Here is a 19,292-nt window from a genome sequence, read left to right on the forward strand (position 1 = left end):
AGGAAAAATACCGAAACTCTTTGGTCATTTTTAGCGTGAAGCTAATGGTCTAATCAGATTGTGGTGCTAGCGCCAGACCTGGAGATCAGCTGAATGGATTCAAAAACGATAAGAATCAAATGTTTAACTCTAGGGGAGCTGAAAAATGAGCATATCTTCAAAAAAGTGTAGTGTCCCTTTAAGAGGCCGGGCTATGCCTGGTGCCTCCTGTGTGTCATGGAACCAACATTTTAGCCACACCCAAATAATCCTAATCACAGAAATGTGGATAAACTGTTTAACTGTGTAACAACTCTCTAAAATGACTTACACATAATTTAAAGGTATAATTCAGAATTTTTATTTATGGGTAACTAACTCTTTAAGAAATCCTTGTTTGCGTCCCACACCCACTCCAAGTTATCAACTAACACTGCCTTTATCTAAACACCTTCTCAGGGGTTCCCAAACTTGGACCTGGAGTGCCGGTGTCCTGCAGAGTTTAGCTCCAACCTTGATCTAAAATATCATAACATTAATAATTAAAATTATTGCAGGGCAGTATAATGCGTTACTACACCTGCATGTTCATAAACCAATTCCAGTGGAGGCAAGAGACAAACTGTTAAGTTTATTAACATCTCTCCAAATTGGCATAAGGATAAAAAAATGCTACAAATAACATTCAGTGTATAGACAGAGAGACATGTAATACTGAATGAAACATACTTCCTTTCACCATCGCAGTAATGACCTGACGCATAATGCAGATTTGTTTTTGTACCCACTTTTCCATGTCATTCATCTTGTTCTTCTCAAAGTGATTCTTTAGCTCAGCATCTTTGAAGTATAATCTGCTGTCTCTGGTACCACACAAGAAGGTCAGAATGTTCATGGGGCATCAGTGAGCATGTCATCCCTTACAGAAAAAGCACATGCATTTCACATGTTTTTCACATGTTGTTCACATGTGGTCACATGTGACCACATGTTATCACATGTGGACAACATGTGCTCACACGTGGACAATTTATGCTCACATGTGGAAAATATGTGCTCACATGTGTACAATATGTGCTCACATGTGGACAATATGTGCTCACATGTGGACAATTTATGCTCACATGTGGAAAATATGTGCTCACATGTGGACAATATTACCACGTGTGAACAACATCTCACCACATGCTGCAACATAATAGCGCACATGTGGAACATGTTATAACATAAAGCACATGTGAGAAATGTCTTATATAATGCAATAGTTTCAACATGTGGATCACATGTTACCAAACCACAAGTAGGCTAATGTTTGCGTAAACATCAACTTTTGGCTTTACTGTGCATCAACAAGTGTGATAATGTGTACTTTGGTTCCAATGATAAATTATATAAATACATTTGAAATCTGCATAAAGGCAATATACACACAAATGTGGTGGCAGATTTTTTTAATCTTTATTTTGACAAAATGATCTATTTACAAAAATTGACAACATATTTTTAAACAGATATTTGGTTGCTGGCAGGTGGCAATGTTGTAATAGAATAAGACTTAATATTTGGAGAAGGGTTTGCAGACATTATTGTCAGTCCTAGTTGCAATAAAGGCAATGGAAGCTCCTTTGTGTCATCACCTTGTCATCATCAACCTGGAAAAAAGCCACCCTGTTAGTTACAGTGCATTATCATGAAAAAAATATGCATGAAAAAAATATGCATTAATTGCAAACTTGCATATCCAAGGAACACAGAATTATTTGATGGCTCTGCTGTGCAAATAAGGGGTATATTGATCCGCATTTAACCAATCCCAGTGAGCATGCGCAAGCACACACGCACGCAGGCACACACGCGCACACACTCCTCTTTTTTTCTAGGCGGTTCCAATCTGTTCTGTGTATTCATCTTTTTTTTACAGTCTGTCGTATTCATTCATCCAGATCATCCAGTCAAAAGGCTTTTTCGACTTCATACGGCGCCAAAAGAACTGACAGGCTGACGATGACGTCAAAGTATCGCGAAAGCGATTCGAGGAGTCTGCTTTCAAATCGCTCTCGCGGAACTTTGACGTCTGTCAGTTGATCTGGTTTAATGTGATTCGCGCTCTTTATCCGTTGCAACTTGCTGTCTGAGGTAAATAAGACGAGAAAGTTGAACCTTGCTCATTAAATGGATAAAAGAAAACCATGTAAGAGTTGGTTTGGATAAATATGCGAAGGACAATAAATGTTAAGTGACCCAAAGACGGTTGGTCTTGTGGACAACGAGGAACAAACCGCCTAAAGGCGGTTGGAAAGCGTTTCCAGCACAAATACTCAACGTGAACGGTAAGTGAATTTCATTTAATTCGTTTAATTAACTTTTATAGGTTTTAAGTCGCCTCATGTTAAACATGTTTATTTGATAAGTCATGTTTAACATGCTACGCAGACTGCTATTTTTAAATGTTGAGCTAACATAAATGGGAAATATAACAAAACGCGCCTCGCGCCTTAAACTGAACTCAGACCAGCGCTTGCACAGCAGTCTGATAGGACCGATCTCCGAATTGATACACGTGATAAAACCACAACCTGTGAGTAAAGTTGTAAAAAAACTATGTCGTTTGATAGCAAAAATATCTACAACAATGTATTTTTGAGGTGATTCCTTACTGACAGGAAAGTTCATCTGACAGAAATAGGTTTAAGTTAATCAGCTAACTTATTTTTAACAAATAAATTTCCTTTATTAAAAAGGAAAGTCTATAAATATTTTGATGCTTTCATTTATGTTATTATTTTATACTCTGCAAGATACTGTTGTATAATCACTTTTGCTTTACTTCAATACAGAGAGCCTTGGGTAAAAAAAGGCAGAGTACCAGTCAGTGGTTAAAGACACACAAAATGTGGACATCAAAACAAATGGTATGTTATGCTATAATTGAGAGATATTGTCCTTCAAATCAAATATTTAATACATTTCCTTTGTCATGCTCTCATTTTGTCTCTTTTCTTATATCTTTTCATATATTACTCTCATGTGTCCTCTGTCCTTTTAAATGTGCTTTGGTGTTTTGTAAGGCTACATTTGCTCGTGAGGAAGATGATAACGAAGAGGATGAGACTCCTTCAAACCAAAAGGTGAATATGCAACCCGGTATCACCCCAAATTAGGTACGTTTACATGCAACCAAATAATCCGTTTGTAATCATATTGATGGCTCAATCGTATTGAAAAGTCGTAAACACCTTAATCAATATGATTGAGGACGTTCGGATGCAAATTGGATCGTATTGAAGTGGTGTACTCCGATCTGTGATCCAATCAGCAGGAGAAAAGTATGCATGTAAACGCGTGAATCATAGTATTTTCTAAATCGGATGCAAAAATACATTGTGCAAATGCGCTGAACATTTGTGCTCCAAGTTCACGTATTATATTTACCTCTTATATCACATGATTCTCGTCACAGAAACATGCAACAACAAGGTAATGCATCACGTAACGTTAATAGGGTCACACGCTGTGCACGCAATGTACTAAATTCTGCAGCGTTTATGTGTACTTTTAAAACATTAGGCTACTTAAAGTAATTAATATAGCGTTGTGCCTTTTAAAATGTGTGTTTTCATTACCTATATCTGAAAACTTCTTAAGAACAACTTTCTAACTCAGTTTTAACTTTTATCCAGAGATAAAGCGTGGACTCGACGAGAGATGCTGTCCGCAGCGTAGCGTGGCCAAGTCCTCTGCTTTTTTTCGAGTTTAGATTTGGGCTACTGTTTAAACTGTTTCCAGCAGTTGTTTTTTCTGCGGGTTAAAGATTAAATTATTTAGTTGCTTAGTTCTTGGTATTTGGGCTGTGAATAGTCAGTGGGCTTTTGGGCTAGTTTTGAACATCCATTCGGATGGTTTTGATATGCGAGTCTGGCAACGCTGGCGGTGTGCTTGTGCAGACTGTCGGTTCGGATTCTATATAATGTACATGTAAACGAACATTTAAATCAGATTGCAGTGTTTAGGGTGCATGTAAACTGTATCGTCGTAACTTTCAATCGTATTGTCGGATTGACAAAATTTTGTGCATGTAAACAGAGCCATTGTGTAATAGACAGTTTGGTCCACTAGAGCACGGTTTTTTCAAACTGGGGTCCCTCAGGTTGTGGTCTAACTGTACGTTAACACTGCTGCCGACTTGAGCTTCCAAAAAAGCTCAGGCCGCCTGGTCAAGGACATTTGTCAATAAGTACGCGGAAGCTTGTTGACGCTTTGGCCGCTATGAAGTCTTTGTCACCATGAAATGTTTCTTCGGAATCAGCTAGCGAAGAATGTCTAGGCTATATTCCGATTGGTTGCTGGTGTTTTGCTGCTGCTTGCCGCTGAACCCCGTCATACCTCATTACCATAAAGTTGAGCTTCTTTCAACTTTTTGATTGATGCTCTGGTCGCTCAAAACGCGACGCCGATGGATTTGACGCTCCTTGCAGCTGATAGAAGTCAGCTTTCATTGTAAATGAATGACTTCCGGTAACTTTGGAAGCTCAAGTCGGCGGCGGTGTGAACGTACAGTAAGAGATTCCCCAGCAAATTTCAAGGGAAAAGACAAATCAAAAATGGTAAACGTATACACAGTAGTAGCAAAGTATTTGAGTTTGTAAAAAAATTGCTGAAAACATAATTACAATGTTTCTTTACAAAATATGGATAAAAACTTTAGGAAACGGGTCTCTCGCTAAAACTTTATCATATGGGGTACTAGCTATCATACCGTTAAAAAACTCCTGCACTAGCAATACCTGGGTTTGTAAACAGCTGATAGATGTGCAATTTTTCATAATCATTATTTAAAATACTGCTGACCTCAACACTCCATACACTTCTTTTTCAGATAGTGGATGATTCACACTCAACTGCAAAGCAATGAAAGGTAAGCCAAATAAAACAGAACCTGTTTTGTTTACATTCACTTGCTTAAAGGGATAGTTCACCCAAAAATAAAATTAGGGAAATTGACCAACTCTCCTGTTGTTACAAACTTGCATCATTTATTTGTGCTGATGAACACAAAGGAAGATATCTTAAGTAATGTTTGTAACCAAACTGATCAGAGGCCCCATTGACTTCCATAATAGGAAAAAGAATACTAGAAGTCAATGGGGCCTCTGATCAGTTTGGTTACAAACATTACTCAAAATATCTTCCTTTGTGTTCATCAGAACAAAGAAATGTATCCAGGTTTGTAACAACATTAAAGTGAGTAAATTATGACCATTTTGGGGGGAACTATCCCTTTAATTTAGAGGTGCCCAAACTAGGGCCAATGACCTTTAATTTGGCATGTCATGCCACGTGAGATAAGGAAACATCATTGACGCAGATGTTCATATTTCTAATTAAACAGTTTTTAAAATGTAATTTTTTTTGTTTTATTTGTACATTACAAAAATGTAAATTGAAATTAAATGCAAGGAATTAAAATGAATACATTTATTTTTAATGTACATGGATACTTGAAGGTGTGCATCACGAAACTCAACGAACTCAGGTACCCTGCACTATAGGCTAATAATGGGGAGGTCGAGGGAGTGGCACACAGACAAAGGAAAATGTAAATGTAAAAATGATTGGCAAAATTATTTTCTCAGTTACCTTTGAAAATAAAACTGTATTAGTTATGCATAAACAGTAGTGCTGTGTTCAAAATATTGATACGAAGATACATCGTCATGAACGCCTGACGATGCGCGCATATATACCTCACCTTCCGTATCGATTCGGATGCACTTTTGAAGGTAGCATGACGAATCGCTGTTGATCGAAAATACGCATATGACTCGCGGAATATGTAGAGTTAAAGTTAAAGGGCGCACGGGTCTGCACAACTTGCAAACTTCTATTAAATACAGTAGTATTAGGTTTGACTGCATTTGTATACATATATTCATAGATATAGAATAATTAAATGAGAGACAAATATAATGCTTAGAGTAAGGCACTATATTTGTAAATCTGCTTTAAAAAAAACTTTATTTAAGTATTACTTAAAGTATTTCTACGAATTACCCCAAAAGCTAATAAATGAATGTCAAACACACAACAGTTACAACACTGCTTATTCAATGTATAATAAACAGATAATAATAATAATAATGTAACTAAATTCTGAACAAAATGTAATTCAAAATATTATAGTATTGTGATGTGCATCGTATCGTGGCCTTGTATCTGGATATGTACCGTATCGGGAAATTGTTGGCAACAAAGTAATGTTGGCTTATTTATTTTTTAAATATTAGAAATTTATAAATTAGGAGAATCAGGGCAACTTTAATTTTAATATATAACACAGCAACATTTACTTTAAACTCTCGGCTCTTAGTCAGGTTGGATTTTTGGCCCTTGGTAGAAAAAAGTTTGGGCACCCCTGCTTTAATGTGCAAAAAAGTATATTTTAGACAGGCAGTAAAAGTTAAGAGAAAACAAAACACAATTCTTTGTTTGTCTCTTAGTTGTACTGAGCAAAATTAAAGAAGCATAGGTTTTGTTCTTATTACTTTCAGGGCAACAAAAGATTCTACAAAGTTCTCCAGGCCTTTAAGGGCAAAGTCCACCCTTACAAGAAAATTCTGTTGTCATTTACTCACCCTTATGTCGTTTCAATTCCATACACTTATGTTACTCTGTGGAACACAAAGAAAGGTATTTCTATAATACCTAGTAATATAAACAGATTGAAAGATGAACAGAATGTAAGGTTTTACTCACAATATTGAAGATTGACATAATGGTAAATTGGTAAATAATGTTTATTTTGGGGTCATCTGTCCCTTTAGTTGTTACACTATTGTATTTAAAATATTTTTCCAAGGTGGGCTGGCCTGTTAATATAGGATTATGTTTTTTTTATCTTTACAGAACACATCTGTCACTAAATTGAACCCAGTCACCTTGGATTATGCCCAAAAGTGTGAGAATTACAAGAAACTCACCAGAACTGTGATGGACTCCATTTCCACCTTAGAAAAAATGACAACATGCTCCGTCACAGGGAAAAAAGGGACCACTGGTGAACAAAGACAGAGTCCTGACAGAGAAAGTGAAGCTAGTAATAGGTAAGGATGTTACAATATTGTGAGTTTTGGGCAAATTATAGTTTACCAACTTGTTTACACAAATATTATTCTTTTTAACTATTACATTCCTATTCTAATGTTGCTTTTCCATTGCATAGTAGGGCTGTCACTTTTGAGAAAAATCAGATTCGAACGGTTTCGAATATTATGCAATGTATCCGAATATATTAGAATATCTAGCAACCCATGGCATTTTAAGAACCGGATGGTTTATTTATAGTTCGAATACGGATATTTCACGTCATGTTTGAATGCATATTCGAATATCGAATAAAAAGTGACAGCCCTATTGCATAGTACCCCACGGTTTGGTTTAGTTTGGGTCGGGTCTGCTTACTTTTTGGAGCTTTTCCATTGGGTGCAGTACATAGTACCCGATACTTTTTTTCGTACCACCTCGGTTGGGGTTCAAAGCGACCCGAGCTGATACCAAACGTGATGCGAAAACACTGTAGATCACTGATTGGTCTGAGAAAATCACGTCATCCTATAATGTAGATTAGCTTTACCTGTGCTAGCTTGCACTGTCTCGAGCAAACATGTTGTCATCTGTGCTCTGCTATAAGTTCCCAAACTCCCTTTTAGCGATGAAAAACATCCACAAGTTGAGAATCAGGAACACCATAAAAGTTTTTTCCAAACTTGCAGTTTTTGGCAGAACATTCACATCGAGCACTTCAGCATTATATGCTTAAATGCAACTTCATTGAGGCTCAGCGGAGCGCCGTCGACTGACGCCGCGGTGTTTGAACAGAAACTGTCATGTGAGACAGAGGTAACGTTAGTGATAAACGCGATGTGCAAACATCTATTTGTGGTGGCCAATTTTAATTTTGTGGCGGACTGAGAAAATAATAAATGTATGGAAATGTACAATGATGCTCTCACTTGTATGATGTCACAGTCTGCAGCGCAAATATAACGACACCCCTATAATCCCTCCCACTAGGAAGTGATACTAAACTCGATGGAAAAGCTAACCACGCCAAAGTGAGGTGAGCTGACCCGACCCAAACTAAACTAAACCGTGGGGTACTATGCAATGGAAAAGCGCCATAAGTGCAGAGTAAGATCATACACCAATACAAATAACAATACTTACTAGGGTTGGGTATGAAGAATCAGTTTCATTTTAGAACCGATTAAAACTTTAAAGAACCGGGGATTCGTTACGATGCACGCATTTTGATTCTTTTGATCGATTCCTGACTTTTCTCATGCATTCTCGCATGGTGAAACAGTAGTGAGCATTTTATTGTTGTATCTACCTGTATATGCCAGGACCTGCGACAAGAACAGGTGTTTCATTATGCACATGCATAGTTCATCATAATCAATATTTAAAAGTTGTAATGCTAACCAAATGCTGCCATAACCACAAAAAATAAATAAACCCACACGATCATGGTTTCATAATCGATCGTCGATGCCACATTCAAGTGGCCATTCCTACAAAGACCATACAACTAAAAACAGCTAATCCTGAAATTCAAAAAGAAAAAGTAAATGCTATCAAGAGAGACTGATGCTTGTATTGCTCTAATCTTTATTTATTTTTATTATCCTAAAACAGGGAGCCTGCTGGAAGAGAATCTGAGGACTGATGCACATATAACAATGGACATGCATAAAGACACATCTCTAACAATGGACATGCATAAAGACACATTTCTCTCTCTCTCTCTCTCTCTCTCTCTCTCTCTCTCTCTCTCTCTCTCACATACACACACACTCAGATATACAGTTGTTGTTGTATGGACAGCATTTTATTGATACTTGTTTTTTTATGAATATGTTTGGATACTTCTTATAATTTTCTGTATGTTTGCAAATAAATTCTCCATTTGAATCAGTTTTTCCTTACAGTAAAATGTGTCTTATGTCAAAGTCACATCATGGTGCCTTTATTTTATAACACCGACATCTTAGCAAGATTATAGCTTACCCTTGGGGTCAAAGGGTGAGTTTGAGTCCTGGGTTATGATAAGCAATTGTATGGCCTACTTTATATACTTTAACTCTCAAGTTCACATGTAAAAAAATACGTGATCACATGAGAAACCCATGTGATCACATGTGCATAATGTGATGACAATTTTTTGTGCTTCACATGGAAATTCACATGTGATTCACACAAAAGTGTTCCAAAAGCACACATTTCCCATGTGCAAAACACATGTTCTGCATGTGATTCTAACATGTTTTCATGTGTCACATGTGATTTTAACATGTTTTCACACAATAAATTTCACATGTGAAATATGTGCTTTTGGAACATTTTTGTGTGAATCCCATGTGAAACACATGTGATCACATGTGCATAATGTGGTGACCATTTTTTTTTACATGTGCCACATGTGATCCACTAATTTCACATGTGTTTCACATGGGATTCACACAAAAATGTTCCAAAAGCACACATTTCACATGTGAAATTGAAAGGGAATTTACATGTATTTCACATGTGAATTTGCATGTGCTTCACATGTGAGCCCATGTGTTTTACATGTGAGCCCATGTGTTTCACATGTGAATTTGCATGTGTTTCACATGTGAATTTGCATGTGCTTCACATGTGAGCCCATGTGTTTCACATGTGAGCCCATGTGATTCACATGTGAATTTGCATGTGTTTCACATGTGAATTTGCATGTGTTTCACATGTGAATTTGTATGTGCTTCACATGTGAATTTGCATGTGCTTCACATGTGAGCCCATGTGTTTCACATGTGAATTTGCATGTGTTTCACATGAGAATTTGCATGTGTTTCACATGTGAATTTGCATGTGTTTCACATGAGAATTTGCATGTGTTTCACATGTGAATTTGCATGTGTTTCACATGTGAGCCCATGTGTTTCACATGTGAATTTGCATGTGTTTCACATGAGAATTTGCATGTGTTTCACATGTGAATTTGCATGTGTTTCACATGAAAATTTGCATGTGTTTCACATGTGAATTTGCATGTGTTTCACATGAGAATTTGCATGTGTTTCACATGTGAATTTGCATGTGTTTCACATGTGAATCTGCATGTGTTTCACATGGGATTTTGCATGTGTTTCACATGGGATTTTGCATGTGTTTCACATGTGATCTCATGTGTTTCACATGGGAATTCACATGTGATTCACACAAAAGTGTTCCAAAAGCACACATTTCCCATGTGCAAAACACATGTTCTACATGTGATTTTAACATGTTTTCATGTGTCACATGTGATTTTAACATGTGTTCACACATTAAATTTCACATGTGCAAAATCACACACATGTGATCACATGTGGCCACATGTGTATTGCACATGTGAGCATGTGTATTGCACATGTGGCCACATGTGTATTGCACATGTGAGCATGTGTATTGCACATGTGCCCACATGTGTATTGCACATGTGAGCAGATGTGTTTTGCACATGTGAGCACATGTGTTTTGCACATGTGAAATACATGTGCTTTTTCTGTAAGGGATGTTATTAACTAACAAGTCGAGCATCCTTGCACCACTACACCAATGTGTGTCATTTTTACTTCTGAGTAAAAAGCTGTGCATTCATGCCTTTGTCATAAAAGTCTGAACAACAGTGGTATACAGTATGTACTGTGTCATCAACCATCCTACTACAGGCTAAAATTTTATTTTAGATCTTGCATCCTCTACATTGAGCCTCATTTTATGTCCATCACAAGCCACACATATTTTCCTTTTTTGGGAGTAAAGTAAAAATACATAAAACTGATCTAAGAGAGTGGCTGTTTGGTGATACACCTGTTAGCACAAATAAGAATTCAATGCATGTGAACTCAACGGTCTTAGATTAGCAACACATTTCTCAAAGATCACACCAATTGTCTATTCGACTCCCGGTGATCTTCCAGTTTGAGGTGATCCAAAATGGCCACTGGAATGTTGCATGGGTTTTATAGGTCTCACATTAACTGCAGGTTGTCTACAGTGATGGCCTCCATGTTGATGCCGCCCTCCAATGCAGTATGGTACAGCTCAATGGCCTCCGCCAAGTCTCCACTCGTCTCTATAATGGCAATTGGCTCTCCAAACTCATTACACATAATAGTGGGCATCCCTTGAGTCTGAAACGGAAAAAAAATCTCTTATTTCATTTATTAACTACATATAAATACTAAATATTTTATATAAGTAACAGCTGCCTACCTGTGACAGATTGGATGTTTGTATCTGAATGACTTGGGACTGTCCAAGCTGCACCTCCTGCTGGCAAAAACCTGGGACTGCATTTGTCAGGTCTATCTCAGAAGCCTCCACAACAGCAAAAGTCGCCGTGTCGATTTCTGCACTAGCGTCTCCATTTTGCTCCGGCTCCTGTTGCTTTTGGGTGCGATTGTGGGTTTTGCGGTGGTTCCTAAGGTTTGAGATGGTCTTGAAAGTCTTTCCACATTCGACGCAAGCGTGTGGTCTCTCACCCGTGTGTGTACGCCGGTGTTCTGACAGATGCATGCTCTGCACGAAGGCTTTATCACAGAACTCGCAGCGAAACGGACGCTCCCCCGAATGCGTGCGAAGGTGCTCACGCAGGTGCGCGTTTTGGCGAAACCGCTTGCCGCAGATCGAGCAAGGATACGGACGCTCTCCCGTATGAACTCTTTGATGTAGTGTAACACTCGAGGCCGAAACAAATTGCTTTCCACATACCAGGCAAGGGTGGGACTTTGCAGCAGAGGCGGCGGAGCCTCGTGGTCTACCTGGCCCAAGTCCGTGACTTAGCTGGTGCAGGCGAAGATTTGCAGAAGAGTTTAAACGCTTGCCGCAGATGTTACACTCCAGATTGGTTCTTAATACTGATGGAACATTCTGTTGCTCGACTGTCACATCTGCCTGCTGACTGCCAACCTGAGAATCCTGGGAAATGTTGTGTGGGTTTGTAAGGTTGGTATGTTGCTCCAGGCAATGCAAGTCTCGTTGGCGTTTGCGCAAGAACCCCTCAGAACAGTGTGAGCAGGGGTACGGTGCTGGTGATCCTGGGTGATGAAGAAAACGGTGCACTACGAGTTTAGCAGGACGGATAAAAGAGGCGGAGCAATCCGGACAGGGTGAGGGCATGGCATTGCCGTGAAGATGCTGACGGTGTTGACGGAGATTTGAAGATTGGCTGAAGGCTTTGTGGCAAACGTCACACCTGTACGGACGAACTCCGGTGTGTGTGAGTCCGTGGCGGGACAGATTAGCGAGAGATGAGAAGGTCTTTCCACACACACTGCACTGGAATGGACGCTCGCCCGTGTGAGTGCGCAGGTGATTGCGCAGGTGGATCTGCTTCTTGAAGAGTTTACCGCAGATGGTGCAACTGAAGCGTCTTTCAGCGGTGTGAGCGGTTCTGCGATGACGCAACAAACGAACCTGCGTGGAGAATCTTTTCTTACAAGTAGGGCAAGGGAATTTTTGTTCTTCCCCTGCAACAGGAATTTTGGAGTTGCTTTCCTCCTTTTCGCTTCCTTCCACTTTGCCAGTAGTTGAATGGTTTGGGTCACACGCTTGCATCCTTCCTCCATTTTGGGTTTGCTCGGCATAAAATCCGTTCTCGGTTGGCTCTGCGGACTGGGAGACCACAGCAATGCCTTCGATGAGAACAGGACCGGTCTCATCGGGATCTTTCAAAGGGGAAACTGAAGGTTCCTGACGTTGTTTCTTCCATGCAGCCTCTCGCTCTTTTGCTCTTTGAATGATTGACAGCGATGACTGCTTCGCCATAACAAACTACAAATGGGAGAATCATATTTTCAAAAGTGTGATCAATCTCATCGTTTATTTATCGTTAACGTGCAAAAGCTAAAATGATTAGGTTTGACAATTCATGTAAATGACAGATCATTAATGTAATCAGAAATTTATAAAAAAAAAAGATTTTCTTTAAGCTCAGATGCAAAAGCCGCTAAATGCCACCCCTGTCAAAAATGAGAAAATGATATTAACCAAATGCTCTCGGCACATACTGTAAGCTCATTAAATACCTTCACTTCAAAATTTGCTTAATCCCAGCCTCAGGCCATTAAAGGCAGGGTGTGTGATTTTTGAAAAACACTTTGGAAAAGGGAGTCGGGCCGACTACCAGAACACTTGTAGCCAATCAGCAGTAAGGGGCATGTCTACTAACCAACGTCATTGCCTGGGTTAGGTATGTGTGGGGCGGTTCTATGGAAGCAACTCTCCATTGATACCCATGTTGAAATGCCCAACTTTACAGCAGAAATAAATATGTTTACAGCCTGGTACAAAAAGTGTTTTTGGTCTATATAACTAATTTGGCAACTTTGAGGGGGGTTAGGGTATACTTTTTGTTACTCATTTTAACCCACATTATATTAAACCTTAAAGTTCTGCATAATTAAGGGAGTGGATAGGTGATAGGTGGATTGCCGCTGCTGTCCAGTCAGCCCAACCCACATTCCGCCCATTTGGCTATTTTCCGTTATCCGGGAATGATAAGCAATGACGTGTTTGCCAAGATGGCGATAACCGGTTATGCCCTTTTAAGACAATATGGCATTTCAATTACTGTCTAATAACCTTTTTATTGCCATGAACCTAAACATGAGAGCCTACCATATTTTCCAGACTATAAGTCATACTTTTTTCATAGTTTGGCTGGTCCTTCGACTTTTAGTCAGGTGCGACTTATATGTCAAAATTAATTCATAGCAACCAAGAGAAACCATTACCATCTACAGCCGCTCTATGCTGTAGGGTTGTGCCAATGGATGATATCATCATTCATCATGATGGTTGATGACCATGTTTCAATTTTGATGTTTCTGGCCAGAAATACCAACTTTGTCTAGTATTAATAAGCTGACAATTGAAGTGCTGGCTGCTCCCCGCGGTGCTGAAGACCCGCTCTGATGGAGTACTGGTCGCACATATGCACAGATATTTACGTGCAACCTATTATAACCTTTATATATTAAAATAAAAAAGTGCACAACTCTTCTTAATTGGAAGTAATCAAGTAAAATAAAGAATAATGATTATATAATAACGAATAATAACGAAAAATTCAATACCCCCGCCTAAAGATATCATCGTCCATCGTAACCATCGTTAACGTAACCATCGTCAACTGCTAATTTAGGGGACATCTCCCAACCCCACTATGCTGCTCCTGTATTTATGTAATTCAATGGATTCAGTGATGTGGAATGACTTTGGGACCTTTTTGAACTTGATTTGACTTGTTGTGTTAATTTAGCCTATTCAGCCTCCCAGGTATGTTCTGTATGCTATTTATTCTGTGAATAAATGGTAATGTTACGTTAACATGTACGGACACCTCTTCTTCCTGCTGTTCTGTGTGCCATTGTTTAGTTAAATAACTTGCCTTTCCAGATGAAATATCTGTTCTTGGGCTTGGACTATGTAAAATCATTTTCTAAATAAATGGCATGTACAGTCCAGTGCGATTTATATAATTTATAATACGGTAATAAAAAGTGCTCCTTTACACAAAAACAGTTCTTCATTTTCTTCATAAAAGTCAACTATTACCGGAGTTTCTGGTGCCAACGGCTCACGGATTCTGTGGGTGCGACGATGGTAAAGGAATTTGGTCATGTTGGTGAAGCTTTTAGCACAAAACGGACAACTGTGCAGTGGTTCAGATGTATGAGATTTCCTGAAATGAGAAAGACAGATAAGAATGCTAGATTTGATAAGAGGAAAAACAGAATACAAATCACAATCAGTTTGTGTGTGTGTGTGTGTGTGTGAGACTGACAGATAATACCAGTCAATTTTAACCTCGTGGTGACATTTTTTGGTTTCCATAAGGAAAACAGCTAATAATCGAAACTAATTGCTGTTTATATCAAAATGTAGCAAATTTTCTGTGACTGTTAGGTCTTGGGATTGGGTTGAGGTGTGTTTGTGTGTGGGGGTTCATATATGCTGTTTACAGGAGACACAGGAGGTACTGAACGACTTAAGAAAAAAAAAACATACTAAATGGTACTTTTTCATAAATTAAAGACTGCTAACAGGTTTTTGTGATGGTTGGGGTTAGGGACTGGGGTAGGTTAATGGGAATGGAATATAAATTAATGTGTGTGCACGCATGTGTGTGTGTTAATACCTGTGTATCATAAGTGTCATTTCTGTGGTGAAGCAATGTCCACAGTCGACACACAGAAACCGTGCCTCACCAGAATGTGTACGCATGTGTGTCTGAAGTGACACCAGTTTCTTAAACACTTTATCACACTCCGGGCACTCGTGAGTTCCTTGTTCGTGCACACGAATGTGTGCCGCGAGCCGATTGGCTGTGGTGAACGTTCTATTGCACTCCTCACACTGAAGACTGCTGGGAGAGATGGGAGATGTCAAACCCTGACCGGCAGAAAGGGCGCCTTGTACACGTCTCCCACCAGTGACTCTGCCCTCTTCTGAGCCGTCATTTCTTCTTTCGTCTTCCTTGGTCGCAGAACTGTCTTCATACCCTACCATCACCCCAGTACCCCCACTCTCCTTGTCCTGGGCTAAAAAGTGCTCCCCCTGGTGTTGGAGAAAATCCTCTGGCGTGCTGAATAGCAGATTACACTCGGAACACTCATAAGGATGGATAATTAAAATTTCCTCTTCTTCTCGCTTTACCACGTTCATCTGGCCAGAGGATGGGAGAAGGTTCAAAGTGGTCACGTTGTCCAGCCTGATAGGATCGGTAGGTAAGAGGGGGGCGAAGAGTTTGCCTTTTCGGAGAGCATTCGAGGCAGAACCGTCAGCGATAGCTTGGGCGGAGCAGAACTGTAGGCGGAGCATAGCAGAGGAGGAGCCAGACAGGGAAGCATTTGCTGGAACTAGCATAGCTCTGGCAGGGGCTGCAGACTTGGATGGAGCTTCTTGATCTCGAAGAGCCTGAAAAAAATAAAGGCATGGTCAAAGGTGGTACTAACAAGAACGTAAACTGTGCATATATATACAGACATCTATTTAAAGATAAAACAGACCTGGGCTAGGGTTAGGATCTGGCCTGCCCTTTGCTCATCCAAAACAAGATTTTGCACATTGTGCGACTGAACCTGAGTGACTGAGCCATCTGGCTGAAGAACAAATTCCTGAATCAAAACACAAAAAAGATTAAGACACTGCAAAGAAGGCAAACAAATAAGTGTTTATGTGCATATACTCACTGTTTCAGTGCTTAACGTGCTATGGGTACTGCTTCTGCTGTGTGTCTGCCTGTGTGCCAACCACAGATCAGGTGTGTCAAAGAGAGCCAGGCATTCCAGACACTGGTATTGGATTGGCACTTCTGAACTGGCTCCACCCACCTCTGTGACCTCACAAATCTCTGAAAATAATGCATTAGGATTTTGACTGTGATGATTCCCATCTCTAAGCTTAACCGATCATATAAAAAACCTCAAATACACAGACTCACCCTGCCCTGCCTCCCTCATGTGCAGCTCCTGATGAAGCAGCAGTTCATCTGGGTTCCTGAGGATGGCTCCACACTCCAGGCATTGATACTGGCTCTCACCAGTTTCAAAATCCTCATGGGTGGGCTGGACCTCATCCCCCTCACCTCCAGTGTGTATCTGTTGGTGCACTAGCACCTCCTCTAATGTATTAAAGAGCTGCTGACACTCACTGCACATATACTGATGCTCTACGTACTCCTGGTCATTCATGGTAACTGCGGTAGTTACAGTACTAAATCTGAGGGTGATACTTAAGATGTCAAAATGCTTGGTGTGCTAAGAGCAGATGCTGCGCAGTGTGTGACCATAAGCAGAGGTTATGAATTACAATGACAGGGTTCAGTATGCATTCTTGTGCCAGATATGAATCTCTAGCCACAAAATGACCTGAAAAGAAAGAGTAAAGCTTATGTAAGGCAAATATGGTCACATTTTTCTGAACCACTGTCAAGATTCACAGAGAAAGGCGCAAATACCTAAAACAGTGTTCCTCAACTCTTGGTTGGGACCTCAATATGACAAAAAAACTAAAACGAAAAATATCAATTAAATTATTTCTGTGTTTTTTTTATTTTTATACCAAAAACACTTATTTCTATTAATATTAAGCTCTTCAATAGGCCTTGAAGGCAAAAACTAATAGTCCACTGTCATGGACTTTGTAATTAGTCGTGCTTACCCTGTGGCGAACAGTCGGCGGCGCTCTTCAGATTTTGTCAAAGCTTCTGGAGCGCACCGCTGTGTCCTGATCGAGTCACCCCGCTGCACGGCGGTCGTCAGGCGGCGCTCTTCACTTTTCCCCGCAGGTCTAAGAGCGTTGTGCGAGGCCTTCTTTCCTCAGCCGTTTCCGAGGCTTTCCTCGTTGGGCAATCCCTCGTGGGCTCTCCACTGCCTCGCGGACGCTTTCTGGTGTTCAAAATGCTTTTCCCGCAGAAATAAACCGGTATTATTCCGCGCGACCTCCGGTTTGTTTATATATTTTGGTGAAAATACGATGGTGGATATGGAAATGCGCCGTTTGTCTGGCCTCTGTTCCTTGCTCTGTGCATGCTGCCCCGCCTCAAGGGATGCGCGTGTGGCTTGCGGAAGGCTGTCATTGGATGAAAAGGCTGTTTGTCAAACGGGACCCGTTTTGATAGACAGCCTTGATAATAACTAGCGATTAGACTAGCGTTTTACTTTACAATATGGAGGTAGATGATGCTTTCATTTTATTTGTATAGTGGGTAAATACCACATTATTATAGAATATTTTTTAAGTACAATTTTAATTTGTTTGTGTTATTTTTTTCATACACAAAATGTCCTGCCAATGAATATTTTCAAACTTACATGGGTGGTTTCCCGGACAGGGCTTATCTTAAACCAGTTAAGTTTAATATGCAACCGTTTTAAGTCAAAAACGAATTTTTTAAACACAAATGCAATGCTATGCTCAGAAATTATAAAATTATAATAATAATTATAATGAATTTTATTTCATTTAAGTAAATGTGAAATGAGTTCCAGCTTAATATGAACAACAAACTGCACATATGAAAAGAACTGTAATTAAACATACTATAACAGCCTAGGTCCCACTTAGTGTCATTCCAAAGAGCCATTAGTTTAAAACTGAGGTGGTGGGTATATGAAGTCTATGGTTGTAACTATGGTAACAATAAAATGCTGAAATTTTTTTTCCCTTAATGTCCAAAATCACTGAAATTACAGGGATTTTACACATGAAACAAAAACTAGTACATTACAAAACTAATAGATCTGTGGATTTGAGCTGCTTTCAGTTGACGCTTGATCTTTTCTTTTGACCCCTCTTTGGTTTAGCCACCGATCCATTTTTACGTTATTAAAACAGAATGGCAAGAACTGATATCACAGTTTTGCAAGTGCATTAAAAATCTATTTAAATAAGTGACGATTGTATAAACACTTGCCTAGTTTAGGTCATCTTTTGGCGGACCACTGGGGGGGTTTGGCGGACCACACTTTGAGAATTACTGCTTTAAGATATGTCAGTGCAAGTTGTTTTCAGTTTGGACTGAAAACAATGTGCATTTGTTAATAAATTGATCAAAAAGACTTGCAATGTTGTCAGCTCATTTCTCTAGCTAACATTGTTAAAGGCACATCAATGAACAATGTTACTGTGTTTAAATATGAAAGCATTTAAATCTCTGTTAATTGTTTTCCATGCTTGTAAAGGAGAGATTTTATCATGATTTTTTATGAATTCAATGGGATTTGAGTAAAGATCCATTAGCTCAACTCACTGGAAGAGTTAGGGTGAAATAAGTCATTACTTTGGCTAATATTGTTTGCCTGCACTCATACCATGTCCTTTATTATTGCATATGAACATAACAACAAGAAAGTTAATGCCATTATACACATGTAAATGATTTACATAATCAAAATAAAAACAATAACACAAAAATAGCCAGAGAGAACAAAAAAGAAACTCCCCTTAAATAAATGTTGTGGGTTTATTTGTATGTAAAAATTGGCCTACCACCAGACCACTTCATTTTATGTCTATGAAACTTTCCCATTACCACCAGTAATTGAATAATATATGCTTTATCCTTTTTTACCCCACAATCATTAACATATATCATTATATGTGACCCACCCAGTTTAATAACTGTAATAAATTTTCGACATCAGACCAAAGTATCTTTGTATAAATGCAATGGAAAATCATACTAGGTCATCCATCATGCATATAGCTGGAAATCTAACTAG

The 19,292-nt window shown here is 39.3% G+C and overlaps 1 protein-coding gene and 3 long non-coding RNA genes across 6 annotated transcripts; 2 read left to right on the forward strand and 2 right to left on the reverse strand.

Moving 5' to 3' along the window:
- Nucleotides 1-1,008: 1,008 nt before the first annotated feature.
- On the reverse strand, nucleotides 1,009-8,521 carry LOC135743425 (uncharacterized). 2 transcript variants are annotated; one of them, XR_010530520.2, is made up of 4 exons: nucleotides 8,203-8,521; nucleotides 6,957-7,051; nucleotides 6,612-6,647; nucleotides 1,009-1,631 (listed from the first exon to the last, which is right to left on the reverse strand). It is a non-coding gene; the product is annotated as an uncharacterized lncRNA (long non-coding RNA). The 2 variants fall into 2 exon arrangements; XR_012334787.1 differs by lacking the exon at nucleotides 8,203-8,521 and adding an exon at nucleotides 4,828-4,877 and having other exon boundaries at nucleotides 6,612-6,845.
- LOC135743424 (uncharacterized) lies at nucleotides 1,630-3,121 on the forward strand. The gene is made up of 3 exons (XR_010530518.1): nucleotides 1,630-2,309; nucleotides 2,817-2,891; nucleotides 3,048-3,121. It is a non-coding gene; the product is annotated as an uncharacterized lncRNA (long non-coding RNA).
- LOC135743423 (uncharacterized) lies at nucleotides 4,117-9,506 on the forward strand. Its single transcript, XR_010530517.2, has 3 exons — nucleotides 4,117-4,894; nucleotides 6,883-7,079; nucleotides 8,674-9,506. It is a non-coding gene; the product is annotated as an uncharacterized lncRNA (long non-coding RNA).
- Nucleotides 9,507-10,579: 1,073 nt separating this feature from the next.
- Nucleotides 10,580-17,629, reverse strand: znf526 (zinc finger protein 526). 2 transcript variants are annotated; one of them, XM_065261132.2, is made up of 9 exons: nucleotides 17,230-17,629; nucleotides 17,027-17,077; nucleotides 16,511-16,937; nucleotides 16,260-16,420; nucleotides 16,077-16,184; nucleotides 15,206-15,984; nucleotides 14,623-14,749; nucleotides 11,278-12,837; nucleotides 10,580-11,195 (listed from the first exon to the last, which is right to left on the reverse strand). In XM_065261132.2, the coding sequence occupies exons 3-9, from the start codon at nucleotides 16,758-16,760 to the stop codon at nucleotides 11,034-11,036; spliced, it is 3,147 nt and encodes a 1,048-aa protein (XP_065117204.1). In that variant the 5' UTR covers nucleotides 16,761-16,937; nucleotides 17,027-17,077; nucleotides 17,230-17,629; the 3' UTR covers nucleotides 10,580-11,033. The 2 variants fall into 2 exon arrangements, with proteins under 2 accessions (XP_065117204.1, XP_065117205.1); XM_065261133.2 differs by lacking the exon at nucleotides 17,027-17,077.
- Between the last annotated feature and the right edge of the window lie 1,663 nt (nucleotides 17,630-19,292).

Source organism: Paramisgurnus dabryanus, chromosome 13, assembly GCF_030506205.2.
Source record: "Paramisgurnus dabryanus chromosome 13, PD_genome_1.1, whole genome shotgun sequence".
In the NCBI taxonomy this organism is placed as follows: Eukaryota; Metazoa; Chordata; class Actinopteri; order Cypriniformes; family Cobitidae; genus Paramisgurnus; species Paramisgurnus dabryanus.